Source organism: Anopheles coluzzii, chromosome X (genome assembly GCF_943734685.1).
Source record: "Anopheles coluzzii chromosome X, AcolN3, whole genome shotgun sequence".
NCBI lineage: Eukaryota > Metazoa > Arthropoda > Insecta > Diptera > Culicidae > Anopheles > Anopheles coluzzii.
The window spans coordinates 8263465-8284324 of NC_064669.1; the positions used below are offsets into that span (position 1 = coordinate 8263465).

The window sequence follows — 20860 nt, forward strand, 5'->3', positions numbered from 1 at the left end:
TTCTTTTGCTCCAATTTTAGACATTTTTTCGTTAGTATTTTTTTGCTCTCTCCCGCCCGGTAGTCGCTTGATCGTAGTAGATAATAAGTGTTGACAGAAGTGTCAGATACATGTTTGTTTACATTTTTTGCCAGTAATTCAGTGAATGGGCATGGTAGTTTTTTTTTGCTATTGTTCCTGTTATTGTACATGTTTTTACTTCACTTTTGCAATGCCCTTTCACTCCATCTCGGAAGCTATCAAAGTAGACTACCCCGAGAGAGCAGTATTCAACCCGTACCGTATATACATGCAACCTTAGTAGCGGTCGCGTTTATTACACCAAGTTCAATACTTTACAGCGCATGTACACGTAGCAATCCGATCGGAGCAGCAAATCCTTCCACGTTGCAAACTTCTGCATTATGTTTGGAGAAGCGTTACCAGCGTGCGAGGCGTTACACTGCGGTAGCGTTAGTGGTAGATGGAATTAGTAATGCCAGTAGTGTTTTTTTTTTGTAGTAGCAATAAGAAGCATTCATCTAAATCGTAATGGGTAGCGCACCAATTGTTTAGCGATTTTTTGTTTTGTTTACCAAACATCGAGTTATACACATCGGCTGCTCGATACTTCGTCACACGAGCGAAAGAGTCGAACAAGCGAAAAAAAAACCTCTGAAAAAAACCACCCCCCATCAAACTGGTTTGTTTGTTTTCTTTTTGGTCAGTTGTTATCATTGTGTCTGTTGTTGTTGTTGTTTTTTTTGCGTTTCCTGTTTTAGTTCTGGTTTCTGGCTCTCATCTTCCCTCTGTTTCGTTTCGTGTTTTGTTTTGTTTGCGTGATTGCGTTACTGCTGTAGTTTGTTTGCGATGCACCAAACGTCACAGAACAGAAAAAGTGTAGCACAGACGAGACCCAACCAAAGGCGGAAAGATCCGAAAGCGGGGCAAGCGAAACGACGGTCCTGCGCGGGGATCAACCGTGGATCACGAACGAAACGGCAGCGGAACGCGAAACGACCGAATCGTCCAACACCAAACCGATAGCATACATGCAGGCGCTTTGCTACTATATCCCCTGATTTGCGCCGTGCAGGAGCAGTGCGTGTTGCCTTGTTGTTTGATGTTGTTGTTTCTTTGTTGTTTGCAGTACGTTTTGTTTAGTGTCTCCCGAGCCCGTTCGGCAACGCTCCTTTTACCGGTGTTTTAGCCCAATCGTTCTCCTCATTCCTGCCTCCCTACTACTCCCTTGTCCCACAGTCCCACCGAAAGTTTGTTTAGCTGCCTAGCGTGTTTATTTGTGTGTGTGCGTGTGCGTGTGCCAAGGTGTATAAAACATCCCTCCCTCCAGCAAAAGTGTCGTTTAGTGTCACCCATGATATCGCGCACACTCACACCGTTGCCTCAACACAGTATACATATACAACAAAACAATCTCCCATCATCACCACGTAGCATAATTCAAAAGCGGCCGGTAGCAACCCCGCAACCCCGTACAACCATCTCTCTCTCTCTCTCTAACATGGTTTTTCCACTCTCACGTTTCCTTCACTCTCACAAAACAAAAAACTGTCGCACGATACGCGACATCGTACCGATACGAAAAACAATATAACCAACAACCGCAAATGTAACGTGCAACGCGACGGTGCGTAACGTGTAACGCCCGACACTGTTTGGCTCGGTTGCCACCATTGTGCAGCGAACGATAAGGACGAGGAGCTGGACAGTCTCGAGCTGGTGCCGAACATCATCCTGAATCCGGGCTTCTGCGACTCGGACGACCAGGGCCAGAACCCGCTGGCGCCACCGATACCGCGCACCCTGCCGTACAACCGGTACCGGACGGGCGGGCCGCACGACGGCCGAGGGCGCCCGGTGGACGACGAGGACGACGAGGACGACGACGAGGACGACGAGGAGCCGATGACGTTCAGCCGCCGGATGTCGATCTTCTTCACCGGCAACACGATCAAGCGGATTTGAGTGCAAATATTCCCGGAGGACGCTACTGTGTACTACTGATGCAGCCCGAGAAGCACTCAGCCCAACACGTGTTCACATTGTAACACACACACACACACACACACACATCCACAGCACTCATCCTGCGCTCCACACGCCATACAAACACAGACAGTAACGCCAGTAAGGTAACGCAATGGGTAACGATGTGAAGGGCAGTGGAGTCAGGAACTCGGCGATGCTACTAAGCGTACAAGTGTAGTGCTACATTGCTTGCGGGCAATGGCAATGTTGGTGGTTAGACGTCAGCATTCAGTTCTTTCGATGTGCCTTTGCTGATGAGTTCCCGTGCTTCCCGATTGTTTTGCGTGCGCTCTGTGGATCTTCGTTTTACTTTTGCACCACCTCCACCTTCCCTCCCTCACTCTTCGGAGGCACGCATTTCCCGTTTTGTGACGGAACTTGTTTCCTAAACAAACGAACAAACAAGCCAGACTGACTTACTGGATAATGTGTGCGTGTTTAAGGCTGAATGGGGGGGGAGCGCACGTTTTGGGACTTATGGAATCCACCCAGATGGCGCTGTTTGACGCAGCTTGCACATCAAAATATCGGGTGGCCTTTGCCACGCATTCCCTCTAGTGATTGCAAACATACAATAATGCATGTGAGTCGCGTACATCAAACCTACTCGAACTATCCATTTTGTATTACGATCCGAGCTTGCAAAAAAAAAAAACCCGTTGGGTGCTCCCCGATCCGGGGAGCTTATCCGCCATCTTTTCCTCCGTACGCTAAGCACGCATGCAAACTATGAGTGAAAATAACGGCTAATGATATATTTAGATAAGAAAACACGTACTCCGGAACATCCTCACACACACGAAAACTACAACACACACACATATACAGAAAACATGTTATTTCGCTAGTGAAGACTAAGTATAGGGTATAGCTACTACACCAATGTGACGTACACGCGTATAGTTAGGGTAAGGCGTACGAAGCGAATCATGTTAAAACAAATCGCAAAAAATCCCCGCAACCGGCACATGTTAGCTTATCACGCTAGAGATATTGGCAAACAAAAAAAAGGAAGCTCAGCAAACCACGGAGGGGTGACGGTAGACTAAACAAACGTATTTCCTCCCCCGGCACGAGCTAATTGGCAGAACCCCTCGGCCAAGATGAGTGAGACGTAACCGATCTACCAACGATCGTTACAGAGTGCAAAATTATTCCCACTGGCTTTCGTACTGACCGTTTGTAACTCCCCCGTGGTTTAAGTGCTGGCTGCATTATAGTCACTGTCACAATTCATCCACTAAGCCCTACCAAACTCATTCGGCGTGTTGTGTTGTGCGTGTTTCAGCATCCGCAATATCCGTCCCGAAAGATTTTCCGGTGAGCTGCATTGTTCACCGCAAAACAGTACGAAGCATTTAATATGTGCGTGTATGTGTGTGTGTGCAACCAACCTTTTGCTTTGCGTCTACTAAGCTTACTAACTCTATTGGCATACTAAATGAACGAAAGCTACTGGAAGAGGTTGTGTATGGATGGAAGCGAGGGGCGTTGTTTACGGCGCTGCCGGTGCTGCTACCACTGCTACTATCACTACTAAGTCACTAAGGCAGCTGTCAGTGATGGCTTCATCCACTAGCCGACTGGCTACGTCCTACGTTTTTGCCGCTAGAGGGCAGCCTATTGGCTTTCTTAGACCATCATTTACTATTAATATTACTATAATTACTACTACTACTGCTGCTGCTATCAACGCTGAGACACGCACTCATACACGCCGGCACCTACACATACACACTTTTACCGCCTTTATAATGGGTAAGTGAAGCAAACGGCTCAATCGACTGTGTCACCCAGGCGTTTGCCTGCGTCAGACAGCGCGGGGTTTGTAAACAAACAACTGTTGGACAGGTGAAAATGTGACGTTTGTGGCACAGAAGATGTAAACAAGTTAGACAGAAAGAGAGATAGAGAGAGAGAGAGAGAGAGAGAGAGAGAGAGAGAGAGAGAAAGAAAGAGAGATAGAGAGAGAGAGAGCGCGAGATAGAGAGAGAGCGCGAGAGAGAGCGAGATAGAGAGAGAGAGCGAGAGAGATAGAGAGAGAGAAAGAGAGAGAGAGAGAGAGAGAGAGAGAGAGAGAGAGAGAGGAGAGTAAAAGAAGAAGATAAAAGTGACGAAAAAAAAAAGAATCGGAAGAGAAAATAATTTGTGCGCGTGTTTGTCGAGGCGGCAGTATTTAAGTAATAACACAAAAAACACAAACAAACAATACACTAGTGTAAAGCGTAGTCCAAACCAAGCATGGTTACCCATTCTGAAACGAGGCTAGAAAAATAAGAAAAGGAGGAGGAGAAAAATGTTCACAAAACGGAAAAAAAATATCAAAGTGCGGTTAAGGCGAAAACAGGCAGAACTCGAGGAAGAGGGCCGAGTAAATATGAGAGCGAAACTGGCAATTACGTTTGTAAAAAATATGCGAACCGAGAATCACTCACACTCCCACACAAACTCACACACATACATTAAACACTAAAGCCACACATAAACAACGCCGTTTGTACACTTTGTAGTGTCGCGGGCTTTTTATATTAAAAAGCGTTTGCGAACCCTGTAGCCCTGCCCGGTGGTGCTGCGCAACCCGGGCAGTGAATGGTTGTTGTTAATGTTGATATCAAGCGTAATTTAGACAGTGTAGGTCAGCCGAGTAGTTCGAGTAATAGAGAGAGAGAGTGAGAGAGAGAGAGCGAAAGAGGGACAAATGGATTAGTTGTGTAAAAAGAAGAGAGGGGAACAGTAAATCATGCACTAGAAGAAAAAAAAAACTAAACTTCCTAGAACGCTTCCTAGGGAACAAATTACTCGGCACAAACACACGCGTATAGATATGACTTTTGGTCGGCTGTCAAATGTGTTCCAACTGGATCCAAACCGCAGCCATCCACTGTAGAGGTACATGTTTGTGCGGTGTCTCATTGCGCTTTGTGCTGTGCGAGTCGATCTTAAGGTACACTGCAGCGCTAACGCGAGCTTGTCTCGCTATAAAACCCTGCCTACTACCATCACTACTACTACTACTCCTACTACCAGCTAACCAGTTACTTAATCCTATCAATGGAGCCATGTTTGACGTGGCCGATGCCGCTCGTGCTATTACCGTACTTAGTAACTGTTTGACGCTGCAGCTTACTGTGTTACTGCAGCGGCGGCGGCGCCCGCGCTCCACTTGGAGGTACACCAAAGTAGGAACCAAAGATATACTGTCACAACCCCCTAGCACCCAGTATACACCAGCCATATCAAGGAACGATCACAGCTAGCCCCACTGCTCCGGGGCTTCGGGTGTGAATTCGAACCCGCGAACTGTGGACGACCCAACAAGTCCTTCTCTACTTGCAGGCCCCATGCGCACTACCATAGTGAAACACACCCTTCGGTCAAGATTTTGTACGTTAGAGACAACCAATACAACACACAGACACACATCCACACACTCCAGACAAATGCACACTACCCGCTGCAACCATTATCGTGTTTGATGTAAGAGCATTATCAGCCCAGCCGCCTCCTGAGCGGCTGTGGTAATTTTCGGCTTCGTTCCTTAAGCGCCAGCAGACTACTTCTACTAACTACTGCTATTACTACTACTACTGATACTGATACTGATACTGATACTAATACTATTACTAATAATTGCTTTTTGTAAACGCGTTTTTTTGTACACACGACACAACCTGCCTGTCTGCGCGACTACAGAGAGACTGCTTACTACTGCTAGCACGGCTCGTTGCGGTGTAAGAGAGAAGTGATAGAAGAATCGCGCACGTGACAGAGAAAGAGAGAGAGAGACAGGGAGGGCGATAAGTAGATTGTCAAAAGGAGGAACAGAATAAAGCGTGTGTTGGATAAAGATAAAAAATCCAGTGGGTTATGTGTGTGTGTGTGTGTGAGAGAGAGAGAGAGAGAGAGAGAGAGAGAGAGAAAGAGAGAAAGAGATAGAGAGGGAGAGTGAGAGAGAGATAAAAAAAAACAAAAATATTTCGGAGGGCAAATACACATACACACAGAGCAAAGGGACGAGACTGAGAGAAAGTAAACTGCATAACTACTGATAGAATCTAGAAACGCAAAACTAAAAAATATATATATATATATATACATATACAAATATGCATCGCAAAACTCAGCTGTAGCCTTACTATACCGCCTTATCTCTCGCCATAATCATTTTGTTTTTGTTGTGGATCTCCGATCGCAAAAAAAAACCATTCACCCACTCACATACACACACACACATACGTTCACTTTAGCTCAACATCTTCCCGTTCGCTTCATGCCGTTCGTCGTCTGCTGCACCACGTTCAGTGCAGACTACTAAGCCGCAAGGCTCATTGTGAAAATTTCCCGCCAGATGGAGCTACGTTCACGACGCCTTGCACGCGCGCAGCTCTAAGGGAACAAATCGGCTTCGGCTTTTCTGTCACCGTTCTCTGCAGTGCCTGCCTGCTCGGCACCGTAACAGCATGGAGCACCGTCCACAAATCTCAAACAAGCGCACTCCCCCACACAACAGATCCTTACCAGTGTGCAAATAGAGGGAGAAAGTATATTGAAAAAAAAACAACATGCAAACAAAAAAACACATAAAAAAACAACCGAACGTTTTTTTTGTTTCGTGTGACTCTTTCTCTTTTCGCTTGTTCAGTTGCTCGTGGCTTGTGCTACTTAATCACACTCACACGTTTATCTAATTTTTGTTTTGTTTTTGTCTGTGTGACAGATGCGACTGCTCCTGCTTATTCTGCTCTCTTGCTCCATCAACTACTTCCCTCATGGGTCCGTTCTATTTACCTCTCTCTCTCTCTCTCTCTCTTTCTTTGTTTTGTTTTCGTGTTTTGTATTTTGACACTGTACACACTCTCACCCCATTTTTCTTACATCGGTAATGTTTCTTGAATAGCTCTATTTCATTTGCCTTTAATCGAATTTACGGCATTTCTTTCTCTCTTCTTCTCACTCACTCTCTCGCTCTATGTTTATCTATTTTTTAAACTGCATTTCTCTCTTTTGCTCCATTTTATTGGCTCCCACACTTAATTCGCTAAAAACTGTGTTTTTTCTTCTTCTACTTCTAATACTGCTCCGTTTTTTTTGCGTTGTGGCACCATGTTTACTAATCTTCTTTATACTCTTGTCCTGTACGTTGTCAAGAAACGCAATGTTGTCACGTGTTTTACCACTTCACACTTTTTTGGATCTCTTTCTCCTGTTTGCAAATTTGAGCTCTCCTAGCTACATAATGCTGCCAAAACTCTCTGGTTTTACTTTTCTTAGTTTTTTCTTCTTCTCTTTCTCTTTCTCTCTCTCTCTCTCTCTCTTCTGCTCCAATAATGCCATAACATGAAAAAGCAATTTTCAAAAAAATCCTCAACCAACAATTCTTCCACTAACTGTATCTTCTCTCTTTTCGCTCGACCACCTTTCCCGTACCCCGTAACCACACCTGTGTGCGTGTGTGTGTGTGAATGTGTGTTCTTCTTCCATTACCCCTCCACCTTCCTCCATCTGCACAGGTTTGTCAGAGACAAGCGACTATTTCTAGACCACGTTTTGTCTTGCCGTTAGCTAAACGGTTAGGGCCACCGGAACGCGAACGTCATCCGAATGTTTGTCGGCGGACCCCGGCTACTGCCCCATCGGCCCGAATCGGGGTTGGGGTCTAGGGGATCAAAAGAGAGGGAGGGAGAGTGAGAGAGAGAGCGAGGAGAAAGCAAAAAGAAAATGGCAATTGGTAATAGCCTCGATTGTGGCCTCACCACTATTATTCGACACAGACACATTTTCGCCTTTGCGCCAATTTTACAAACCACACAGATTTCGATCGATCGAGTACTTATACATAAAATTATATATATATACACTCACAAACCATCTCGTACACATATTTGGTAGTGCGTTCGCGTGAAAAAAACGGAGCCAAAAGGTATGGTAAGCTCACAATTTCAACTTCCACTAAAATTCACCTATTTGAACTTATTCTAAATCGGGCATACCGATCTCGAAAGCTTTACTTATACATCTAATTAATATTCATAGCTCTAATAAACAGCGCTCGAAATGCCCCAGTGAGCAGTTCCGCAGTCTTCTCTTCTTCGCAAACAAACAAAAAAAGTAAGAAAGCACTTTGCTAAAAAACAATGAAAAAAAAAAAAATAAACCATCGACGGTGGAACTGGTAATCCTCGATCTCAAGATGGCCACGCCAATGCAGGAGTGTGAAACAAAAAAAAAAACAAACAAACATGACAGCCACTGGAGTAAACGCGTCAGCCACTAGTGGTGATTGGCTACTGCAAACTTTTACAAACACACGTTGGTGGATACAAAATGGGTCCAAGGGTGCATGTGTGACAGAGAGGGGTGTTGCAACAAAGAAAAAAAAAATGTCCGCATCACCAACGGTCAATATCATATCCTTCGCCGAGCGGGAACAAATTAGAAAGGGGGAAAAGTGCAACAAAAAAAGAAGATATTATCCAGTCGTATTCTCATCTTACACACTGGTCGTCATTATTCAACAGAAATATCTACGGAGAAGAAGTTATTTGACTAGTGATAACACAAGTATCTTCTTTGCTGAGGTTTCAGCTTCATTTTTTATTTTTATTTTATTTTTGTTATTGCTAGTAGCTCAATAGTGAAAGTTTCTTTCTCTCTCCTTTTTTATCGCTGTTTAAAAGCCTGTTTTAGTAATTGATTTTCACCGCCAATTGGTTCAACTAGCAGGCTTGCGCTGACAGGTTCGGATCCTTATCTTCTTAGCCACGTATCACTCTGTCATTCGTTATCACTTTCGCGCCTTCTATCCTTCTCTCACACCGACGCATTAGTATCTGTCTCTCTCTCTATTGCTGAAAAAAGCAGCAACAAACACCAAACGCTTGTAAACGCGTGTTCGTTTCAATAGCTCGTGTTTTTCGCAATTATGACGTCACAACAGCTACACTTCAAAACAACACTACTTTTTTTTTGGGAACGAAGCAAACCGTCACCGAGGGTGGCATCCTTGCACGATGCAGCACACAACAGCACAGCCAACTTACTTGCTGTCGGCCGCTTTTATTCCTGCCGCTCCTGCCGTTTGAGGGGCGCACTTTTGTGCAGTCTACTAACTCCCGCAGTCACTTCCATTTCCATCAACATAGGGCGCTCAATTAAAGCTAAACAACATTGAATAAATAAATGAATTAAAAAAAAACACTTTAAACCCAAACACGCTCACACCATAAGGCACAGTGAATTTAAATAAAGCTAAACTGTCACGATAATATTTACTATGCAGCCAGTTGCAGACAGGGAAAGAGGTAGCGCGTAGAAAGGGTGGGTGGGATTGTAGAAACAAAAAACAAAACAACAACAAAAAACGCATTTGCGCCTGAAAGGGCAAGAGGATTGTGCGAGGGTCGAGTGAAAAACTAAATAAATTATTCAAATATTTACATTACGATTCGCAACAAAAGCTCACGAAAAAAAAACAACATCAACCCCGTTGTAGCGCGTTTTACTTTCTTTTTGTTTGTTTGTTTATAAAGATGTTTTGAAGGTTACACGAAAGATTAGAAAAAGGTAAGAAAGGTTTTGTAGAGTAATAATTAGCAGTTAACGGTCTTTTTTCTTTTCAAAATTCAAACATATGTGCACGCACCCTTTCGTCGTGTATAGCGCGCGTACAACAAATGTGCATTCAAAATAACCCCTTTCGCCGAAGGTAAAAGGGTAAAAGTAAGGCTCAGCCCTCTACGTTACGCTAGCGTTACGCGTAACGCCTGTTAATCACAAACCCAAGCAACATTTTTGAACGTTTGTTTTAACCGCCGTGGATGAACAAATTAATAGATAATCATGTCTTATTATTGTTTACTTTTATATGATAATTAGAAAAGCTTTGTTGATAATTAGAAAAGTTGTCACAACTTCAAGAATTATAATTTTAACAATCTTATAAATAAAAGATGTAAATAATACAAAAAATGATTATTTTTTTATTTACCTAGTTATTGATAAAGTAGTATAATGAAATACTTACAAGTATTTATTAATTTCATTAACCTCATTTTAAAAAGAGCCTATGCATCTAAAGTAATTTTTATTCAAAATGGCCAGAAACATAGATTGAAAAGGTAATAGTTATATTTCATATATACTTACTTATCCGGCGCTACAGCCGCTTTGCGGTCTTGGCCTGCCTCAGGAGTGTCCGAAACCGCTCACGGTCTCGCGCCTTCGTCTGCCAGTCCGTTAAATATCATATATATATATATATATATATATATATATATATATATATATATATATATATATATATATATATATATATATATATATATATATATATATATATATATATATATATATATATATATATATGATATTTAACGGACTGGCAGACGAAGGCGCGAGACCGTGAGCGGTTTCGGACACTCCTGAGGCAGGCCAAGACCGCAAAGCGGCTGTAGCGCCGGATAAGTAAGTATATATGAAATATAACTATTACCTTTTCAATCTATGTTTCTGGCCATTTTGAATAAAAATTACTTTAGATGCATAGGCTCTTTTTAAAATGAGGTTAATGAAATTAATAAATACTTGTAAGTATTTCATTATACTACTTTATCAATAACTAGGTAAATAAAAAAATAATCATTTTTTGTATTATTTACATCTTTTATTTATAAGATTGTTAAAATTATAATTCTTGAAGTTGTGACAACTTTTCTAATTATCAACAAAGCTTTTCTAATTATCATATAAAAGTAAACAATAATAAGACATGATTATCTATTAATTTGTTCATCCACGGCGGTTAAAACAAACGTTCAAAAATGTTGCTTGGGTTTGTGATTAACAGGCGTTACGCGTAACGCTAGCGTAACGTAGAGGGCTGAGCCTTACTTTTACCCTTTTACCTTCGGCGAAAGGGGTTATTTTGAATGCACATTTGTTGTACGCGCGCTATACACGACGAAAGGGTGCGTGCACATATGTTTGAATTTTGAAAAGAAAAAAGACCGTTAACTGCTAATTATTACTCTACAAAACCTTTCTTACCTTTTTCTAATCTTTCGTGTAACCTTCAAAACATCTTTATAAACAAACAAACAAAAAGAAAGTAAAACGCGCTACAACGGGGTTGATGTTGTTTTTTTTTCGTGAGCTTTTGTTGCGAATCGTAATGTAAATATTTGAATAATTTATTTAGTTTTTCACTCGACCCTCGCACAATCCTCTTGCCCTTTCAGGCGCAAATGCGTTTTTTGTTGTTGTTTTGTTTTTTGTTTCTACAATCCCACCCACCCTTTCTACGCGCTACCTCTTTCCCTGTCTGCAACTGGCTGCATAGTAAATATTATCGTGACAGTTTAGCTTTATTTAAATTCACTGTGCCTTATGGTGTGAGCGTGTTTGGGTTTAAAGTGTTTTTTTTTAATTCATTTATTTATTCAATGTTGTTTAGCTTTAATTGAGCGCCCTATGTTGATGGAAATGGAAGTGACTGCGGGAGTTAGTAGACTGCACAAAAGTGCGCCCCTCAAACGGCAGGAGCGGCAGGAATAAAAGCGGCCGACAGCAAGTAAGTTGGCTGTGCTGTTGTGTGCTGCATCGTGCAAGGATGCCACCCTCGGTGACGGTTTGCTTCGTTCCCAAAAAAAAAGTAGTGTTGTTTTGAAGTGTAGCTGTTGTGACGTCATAATTGCGAAAAACACGAGCTATTGAAACGAACACGCGTTTACAAGCGTTTGGTGTTTGTTGCTGCTTTTTTCAGCAATAGAGAGAGAGACAGATACTAATGCGTCGGTGTGAGAGAAGGATAGAAGGCGCGAAAGTGATAACGAATGACAGAGTGATACGTGGCTAAGAAGATAAGGATCCGAACCTGTCAGCGCAAGCCTGCTAGTTGAACCAATTGGCGGTGAAAATCAATTACTAAAACAGGCTTTTAAACAGCGATAAAAAAGGAGAGAGAAAGAAACTTTCACTATTGAGCTACTAGCAATAACAAAAATAAAATAAAAATAAAAAATGAAGCTGAAACCTCAGCAAAGAAGATACTTGTGTTATCACTAGTCAAATAACTTCTTCTCCGTAGATATTTCTGTTGAATAATGACGACCAGTGTGTAAGATGAGAATACGACTGGATAATATCTTCTTTTTTTGTTGCACTTTTCCCCCTTTCTAATTTGTTCCCGCTCGGCGAAGGATATGATATTGACCGTTGGTGATGCGGACATTTTTTTTTTCTTTGTTGCAACACCCCTCTCTGTCACACATGCACCCTTGGACCCATTTTGTATCCACCAACGTGTGTTTGTAAAAGTTTGCAGTAGCCAATCACCACTAGTGGCTGACGCGTTTACTCCAGTGGCTGTCATGTTTGTTTGTTTTTTTTTTGTTTCACACTCCTGCATTGGCGTGGCCATCTTGAGATCGAGGATTACCAGTTCCACCGTCGATGGTTTATTTTTTTTTTTTTCATTGTTTTTTAGCAAAGTGCTTTCTTACTTTTTTTGTTTGTTTGCGAAGAAGAGAAGACTGCGGAACTGCTCACTGGGGCATTTCGAGCGCTGTTTATTAGAGCTATGAATATTAATTAGATGTATAAGTAAAGCTTTCGAGATCGGTATGCCCGATTTAGAATAAGTTCAAATAGGTGAATTTTAGTGGAAGTTGAAATTGTGAGCTTACCATACCTTTTGGCTCCGTTTTTTTCACGCGAACGCACTACCAAATATGTGTACGAGATGGTTTGTGAGTGTATATATATATAATTTTATGTATAAGTACTCGATCGATCGAAATCTGTGTGGTTTGTAAAATTGGCGCAAAGGCGAAAATGTGTCTGTGTCGAATAATAGTGGTGAGGCCACAATCGAGGCTATTACCAATTGCCATTTTCTTTTTGCTTTCTCCTCGCTCTCTCTCTCACTCTCCCTCCCTCTCTTTTGATCCCCTAGACCCCAACCCCGATTCGGGCCGATGGGGCAGTAGCCGGGGTCCGCCGACAAACATTCGGATGACGTTCGCGTTCCGGTGGCCCTAACCGTTTAGCTAACGGCAAGACAAAACGTGGTCTAGAAATAGTCGCTTGTCTCTGACAAACCTGTGCAGATGGAGGAAGGTGGAGGGGTAATGGAAGAAGAACACACATTCACACACACACACGCACACAGGTGTGGTTACGGGGTACGGGAAAGGTGGTCGAGCGAAAAGAGAGAAGATACAGTTAGTGGAAGAATTGTTGGTTGAGGATTTTTTTGAAAATTGCTTTTTCATGTTATGGCATTATTGGAGCAGAAGAGAGAGAGAGAGAGAGAGAAAGAGAAAGAGAAGAAGAAAAAACTAAGAAAAGTAAAACCAGAGAGTTTTGGCAGCATTATGTAGCTAGGAGAGCTCAAATTTGCAAACAGGAGAAAGAGATCCAAAAAAGTGTGAAGTGGTAAAACACGTGACAACATTGCGTTTCTTGACAACGTACAGGACAAGAGTATAAAGAAGATTAGTAAACATGGTGCCACAACGCAAAAAAAACGGAGCAGTATTAGAAGTAGAAGAAGAAAAAACACAGTTTTTAGCGAATTAAGTGTGGGAGCCAATAAAATGGAGCAAAAGAGAGAAATGCAGTTTAAAAAATAGATAAACATAGAGCGAGAGAGTGAGTGAGAAGAAGAGAGAAAGAAATGCCGTAAATTCGATTAAAGGCAAATGAAATAGAGCTATTCAAGAAACATTACCGATGTAAGAAAAATGGGGTGAGAGTGTGTACAGTGTCAAAATACAAAACACGAAAACAAAACAAAGAAAGAGAGAGAGAGAGAGAGAGAGGTAAATAGAACGGACCCATGAGGGAAGTAGTTGATGGAGCAAGAGAGCAGAATAAGCAGGAGCAGTCGCATCTGTCACACAGACAAAAACAAAACAAAAATTAGATAAACGTGTGAGTGTGATTAAGTAGCACAAGCCACGAGCAACTGAACAAGCGAAAAGAGAAAGAGTCACACGAAACAAAAAAAACGTTCGGTTGTTTTTTTATGTGTTTTTTTGTTTGCATGTTGTTTTTTTTTCAATATACTTTCTCCCTCTATTTGCACACTGGTAAGGATCTGTTGTGTGGGGGAGTGCGCTTGTTTGAGATTTGTGGACGGTGCTCCATGCTGTTACGGTGCCGAGCAGGCAGGCACTGCAGAGAACGGTGACAGAAAAGCCGAAGCCGATTTGTTCCCTTAGAGCTGCGCGCGTGCAAGGCGTCGTGAACGTAGCTCCATCTGGCGGGAAATTTTCACAATGAGCCTTGCGGCTTAGTAGTCTGCACTGAACGTGGTGCAGCAGACGACGAACGGCATGAAGCGAACGGGAAGATGTTGAGCTAAAGTGAACATCGGAAAAGGTAATAGTTATATTTCATATATACTTACTTATCCGGCGCTACAACCGCTTTGCGGTCTTGGCCTGCCTCAGGAGTGTCCGAAACCGCTCACGGTCTCGCGCCTTCGTCTGCCAGTCCGTTAAATATCATATATATATATATATATATATATATATATATATATATATATATATATATATATATATATATATATATATATATATATATATATATATATATATATATATATATATATATATATATATATATATATATATATATATATATATCATATATATATAATTTAATTAAAAATATTTTAATATTTTATATTTTCTAATCATAGAAAATGTTACTCCAATTGAAAGCTTTTGGGGTGTTCATGAGCTTCCTTCTTTCAGACTTTTTTCATTAATCATAGTGCAACAATGAAAAATATTAAACCTGTTATTTAATTGTTATTTTAAAATTAAATCTCCTTGAAATCGGTTCATCTTACAGCAATTAACTTTTTTTTCATCTCAATTTAAAATATTTTTTATTCAAATAATGTACAGGCGGTCCCCGAGATACACGGTACCTCTTATACGCGGATTCGGAGATACGCGGTTTTCTAAATTTGACAATTCTTTGAGCAAATTGTACTGATTTGACACATCAATTGCAAATTGCCAAATAATTTCCGTTTTGATCGAATGTTCAAAACTATTTCAAAAGGTTTAAAACAGTTATATTCAGTCAGAATCATATCAAATAACTCATAAAGTGACTAAAACCGCCCCCTACTTGCAAAATTACACGAAAGTTTGTGATATTTTAGCTGGAAATTACGAGATTCGCCTTACGCGGAAATTCGAGATACGCGGTATTTTGCGGCCGTTTTCGGTCCCCATTAACCGTGTATCTCGGGGACCGCCTGTACACTGGTCGGTCGCCTGGATGACAAAACTGTAGTAAAAATGTTGCTTGGGAATATTTTAAGGGATGTAACGCTTCTCCAATGTAACGTAGAGGGCTGAGCCTTACTTTTACCCGGTTGTCAATTTGTTCGGGATAAGCCCACCTGTATAATAAACCCACTTTGGGCCGAACGAAGCTTCACCCTTCGCAGCCGGGGTAAATTTCGCGAGAAAAACAATGTTGTACACTGTCAAAGTGGTGGGATACGGTTCAAAACAGAGCGAGCGAGCGAGCAAGAAAGAGAGAGCCTCACCAACAGTGAAAACAAATAATAGGTTAAATAGGTAAATTTGGAACAGTTGAACCTTCCTGCACTGTACTGCAATCGGTGTCACGGGTGGAAGAAAGTGACAAGATTCTTGTTTCCCGAAGAAGTTCTTGTGTTTTGCATCTTGTTTCCCGAAGCTGAAATCTCCTCCCGTACTATCGGTGCACGGCGATGCGCTTGTCGACTGCACCCCCGAAAACGTAAACAAAACATCTCGCCCGTACGTCAAATCGCTCAGCGCTTTCGATTGACAATCCGCGACGTTCCGGACGGATTGTTGCCCGCTCGGGAGACAAAGCAAGAGGTCGACACTCAACACAACACCACCGCCAGCTCGGACCGACCAACAGCCAAGCGGCCGAAGCAAGGGCCCCTGCAACCGATCGACGGAATATAAAAGACTGAAGTATCGCCGGAGGTAGCGGGAAGTTTTCCAACCAGGCGACGGGTAAGCTATGCCTGGAGCGAGGCGAAAAGAGCCACAAACTAACAAATGCAGTTTTGTTTTTATTTTTTTTTTAGCATCCCTCACATTGCTGCCCCAATGTAAAGCCTGCAAACCCGGGGACGGCGTCAAACGGGCAGAAACGAGCGGTGAAGGTACGGGGCTTGCCGGAGGTTTTTGCATTATTGCGCCGCTCTCCCACTACAACCGAAGCGGGGCCCCTTTTAACATAAAACATTTTCACATTCTGCCTCTTCGTTTTTAGTTCCCGGGAGGACCGGGCACTGCTGTGCAACTCCGCGTGGAGCAGGGTGTCACTGAAGACAGTGAAGCGTCTAGGCACAAATAGGTAAGTTCGTGGGCAGTAGGGCGTGAGAACGAGCGCAGAATGCAGAATGGTAGGGCTGTTAGGACACGATTGCACTGCGTATAGAGATGAGAAGCGGTCACACAGACCATCTTTGGAAGGGACTTAATCAATGTGAATGTTCCTACTTATTTGTTCGCCACGAAGCTATTCCAAGTGATAACTTAACTACTAATGCCTAATCTAATGAGCAAATCCGTAGAGGATTCGTAGGAATGTAGAGAGGGATCGGCGAGAGCAACGAAGGGGCATCAATGTAGTTTAGCAGGATTGAAGCTATGAAGACGCTTAGTGCGCTTCAGCGGCCACTGCTGACTAGGGACTGCAGACCGTACAACCGACTTCTGTCCCCATAAGGAGGCGTTGCACCGGGTCTCATACCAGCTATACTCCAGCAATGATCTAGGTACAATAGAGAGGCTATAGGCATGTTACTGGCTACGTTTAAAATGCCAAGTATGTCTTACCGGATTTACAAACTAGCTCCTTGAAGTGGAGTGGCAAAACCTAGATTCCTTGGTCCTTCAATACATTTACACGACCGACTAGCTCACCAGCTAAAACAGTGGCAGAGCTGTTACAGCTAGCGCGGATTTTGCGTTTGGCGCGGATTTTGCCTACATTTTTTGGATAGCCTACAAAATTGTCATTATTTTTACTTCTGTGTCACAACACCCTAGAATCGAAATCGATCGAACTTCTCGTTCTAACAATTGTGACACTAACACGTTGGACGAAACATAATCACAATCAGCACGATGGGTGTTTAATTCATCTTCATCTTTGTTTGCTGATACTCAAAGTGAAGCTACTCAAAGTGGAACCAATTATTTCATTTTTCATTCAAATGCATAGAAAAGAGCCTCCCGCATAACGTGTTTTTGGTATAACGAGTGAATTACTGGAACGGATTAAGCTCGTTATAAAGGGTTCCACTGTTTTTTAAGTGGATGGCACAGGTAGAAAGAACTTCAAAATAGTTGTGAGCAAAACAAATGTAGATTGGAGAAACTAGCAGGATATTTTATCTTTAGAAATTCCAAATTAAAACACAATTTATTGCCCTAAAGGTAAAACAGTTATTCAAATATCAAATAGCATAGTGTGTTTTTCTCCTAAATATTTAACATTGTTTCGAGTATTCTAGCCGTGCATAAAATTAAAACCACAGTTTTGGCTCTATATCTGTAAGAATCGGGGCAGAATGTTATTGCCCTAAGAAGAAGTGAACGAATATAAAGGGGGTAATGCGAACTGCGGAAGACAGCCGTTGATCTGATCGCGATAAAGAAGCACCACATTGAACTGATAGGAACAAATCTGGTATAAGCATTCTTCCTCATTCGTTTCGCTTCCATTTTTCCTCTGCTTCCATTTTTACAAAAAAAAACTGAGTATATTTTTTCACTAACAACACTATTGATATTCAATCAATCGATTTGATAATTGATTTGCGGTTTTGAAATTGAGACTTCTATAACAGCTCTATATTTGAACATGACCCATTGCTTATACTATAAAACAAAAACTACAAACTCGGTTTGAGCAAAAACATAAAGCTTGGCCATTTCAAACGACGGTTTGTTCCGTCTTGATTTTAGGAGTTGTAAGTGCCGCTTCAAACACATCGTAGAACTCATTTTTGTTTGGTCCGTTGTTGGTCTAGGCCTGCCTGTACCGACTAGTGAAGTGAGCTCAGTCAGTCAAGTCTTACGAATGAGGTCACAGTCCATTCGAGGTTTGGACCCATGACGGGCATGTTGTTACGTCGTACGAGCTGACGACTGTACCACCAGACCGGACCGGGGGGATTAAACGAAATAGTGTTACATTAATCAGGGGTGAGAGCGTTGGCATTATACCAGGTGGCGAAAGGGACTAGATGGCATAGTCAACAGGAAAGGCGATAGAGCAGAATACTTTGATGAACACGCTCAAAAGGAAGAAAAGTGCTCCAGGGAATCCCGTGGTACAATCGTCAATTCGCTTCGACTTAACAACATGTCCGTCGAGGGTTTAGGCCCCGTATGGATCTTTCCTCACAGAACAGTACTGAACTTCCCCGGCTGTGTAGTACTAAATCTATAATCTATATCTATGGCGGAAAAAAAGGGAGAATTGATTCCACCATTTAGAACGGTACCTTATTGTGGTAGTGTTGGTAACTTTTTTTTCAAAGTTTTGTTATCGTTTCTAAATAGATGCATCTTTAAGCTGCTTAATGCCTCAACCTTTCAATGCTGATTCTCTGTTTTTTTATGGTTCTCTCTTCAGACTAAACACACACACACACATCGAGAAGATGGCAACCGCGAGACCAGACGGCGCCATGTTCGGGGCTATCCTAAGCCGCGCGCTCAGCTACGGCTCGAGCGACACAATCAGCTCCCGGCTGGAGGGCATGGTCAACAACGAGTTCTGCTCGGACGTGACGTTCATCGTCGGTGCGAGCAAGCAGCGCATCCACGCCCACAAGCTGCTGCTCGTGATGGCGTCCGAGTACTTTTACGTGATGTTTTTCGGCAACTTCGTCGAGGCAGAGCAGCACGAGGTGACGCTCGAGGACGTCGAGCCGGACGTGTTTCTGGTGATCCTGCGCTACATGTACTGCCAGCAGGTGGAGCTCACCTTCGACAACCTGCGCGACATCTTCGACTGCGCGCAAAGGTATATGCTGCGGGAGCTGCACCACCAGATCGGCATGTTTCTGCAGGAGCAGGTGAAGCCGACGAGCGCGCTGTCGATCTTCAGCAGCAACCGGTACTACGGCTACCCGGAGGTGGACGACACCTGCCTGCGGCTAATCCAGAACAATCCACTCTACTACTTCAATCACGTCGACTTTGTCAGCATCGACCGGGAGTCGCTGCACAAGATCTTCGCCTCGCCCTCGATCAACTGTACGGACGATCAGCTCGGCAGCGCGCTCGAGATCTGGGAGGAGGCGAACCCGTTCATGGACGTGGACGACCTGCGCGTGCTGGTCAACCAGACCAAGCGCTCGTACAGCTGCCTGAAGCTGCTCGTGTTCGGGCAGAACATGAGCGAGGGGTTCGTCGGCACGGCGGACGATTTCAAGCTGACCCTGATGTCGGACAACCCGCTGTCGCTGTACGGGTTCGGCGTCTACATCCTGTCCAAGGCGAACGTCGTGTCGGTCGAGCTGAAGATCTACGAGGAGGACATCGAGATCAGCTCGGACGTGTTCGAGTTCCCGAACAGCTCGGTCAGCACCGTGCACGTGGCGGACCTGTTCTTCGAGGAGGTGATCATGACGCCGCGCATGAACTACCGCATCGCGATCAACACCTCGCCCCAGTGCAAGCAGCTGCTGATGCGCGATCCCCGCATCTACCACGAGACGATCAAGTTCGGCATCCCGTACCATCCGAACGATCGCAAACCGATCGGCGTGGCGCACCTCTACTGCAAGGAGTGTACCGACGGCCGGACGAAGGACTGAACCGCATAGGGCTGACCGTTGGGCCGTGTGTGTCTTTTTTGTGTTATTTGCTAAATGATCTTTCTTTCTTTTTTGCCGCATGGTGTTGGCTCTCCCCATTCCGTGCGAGTAGCTTCCCACAGGACGTACAGGTCGCCACCGGCAACAGTCTTAAAACAAAAGGAATGCCCCCTCCTCCCCTAACGAGAGTGAATTGTCTTTGCTACGGGAGAACGAAATTGTATCTTACAATAAAAAAATGATGTTATTTTTTGCGATCAATTATGAAGTTTGATGCTTGAACGAGTCTTTATTACCATGAGCGATGAGTCTTTATTTAATGTTTATTTAATAGGATCTCAATTTGGGCGCGTCTTAGGGTAATGAATTGAGCTTTCAAAACGAATTACATATATTGCCTCTGGTGGTAAATCCTGTTGGGAAATCGTCCAATGAAGCAGCTCTACCGAGAATTGCTCAAATTTGCAATCGTAAAACCTCTCGTTGGTTGTGCTGGTACATCGGTTTTGGTGGAAAAGTTCAGGAGCACTTGGAAATGATTGATAGCTTAGTTCGAGCACACATCATCATAACGTTGCAAAGATAACGTTCGAAACTGTCTGGCATTAAATCACACATAAAACATTCAAAATTCACTCTAGTTCGCCTAGCACTTACTGCCAGGTTTTTAGCCCGGACGGACAGTGTAAATAAGTCACTGATAGCTAAGCCCAACATTGCATCTGCACATCTGCACAGCTTGCCTAGGCCTCGCCGTACAATAGCTGTTGTGGCAAAGAAGAAGAAGAAGAAGAAGAAGAAGACATTATTAGTAAGTCTCAATCCTTGCTCTATACGATTTTTGAAACTTTAAGGCCGGGCTACATTAATCGTACTCCGTGGTGTAATTTCGATTTTCACTAGCGCATCTGGCGGTGGCTGACCGAAGCATTTTGCCAAACAATTTCAACTATTGTATAATTCAACTCG

General features: G+C 43.1%; 3 protein-coding genes across 3 annotated transcripts in view; 2 read left to right on the plus strand and 1 right to left on the minus strand.

Moving 5' to 3' along the window:
* Positions 1–8872, plus strand: part of LOC120951350 (uncharacterized) — a 34496-nt gene extending 25624 nt beyond the window's left edge. Inside the window, exon 7 of the mRNA XM_040370030.2 lies at positions 1682–8872. Coding sequence (XP_040225964.2) covers positions 1682–1965 — 284 coding nt within the window. The 3' untranslated portion in view covers positions 1966–8872. The remainder of the gene's footprint in view (positions 1–1681) is intronic.
* Positions 1–20860, minus strand: part of LOC120958116 (dorsal-ventral patterning protein Sog) — a 247514-nt gene that overhangs the window by 138136 nt on the left and 88518 nt on the right. The gene's annotated exons all lie outside the window — the stretch shown is intronic.
* On the plus strand, positions 15362–20159 carry LOC120955339 (BTB/POZ domain-containing protein 3-like). The gene is made up of 4 exons (XM_040376165.2): positions 15362–16064; positions 16139–16216; positions 16327–16410; positions 18703–20159. Exon 4 carries the CDS (start codon positions 18731–18733, stop codon positions 19889–19891), a length of 1161 nt encoding a protein of 386 aa, XP_040232099.1. The 5' UTR covers positions 15362–16064; positions 16139–16216; positions 16327–16410; positions 18703–18730; the 3' UTR covers positions 19892–20159.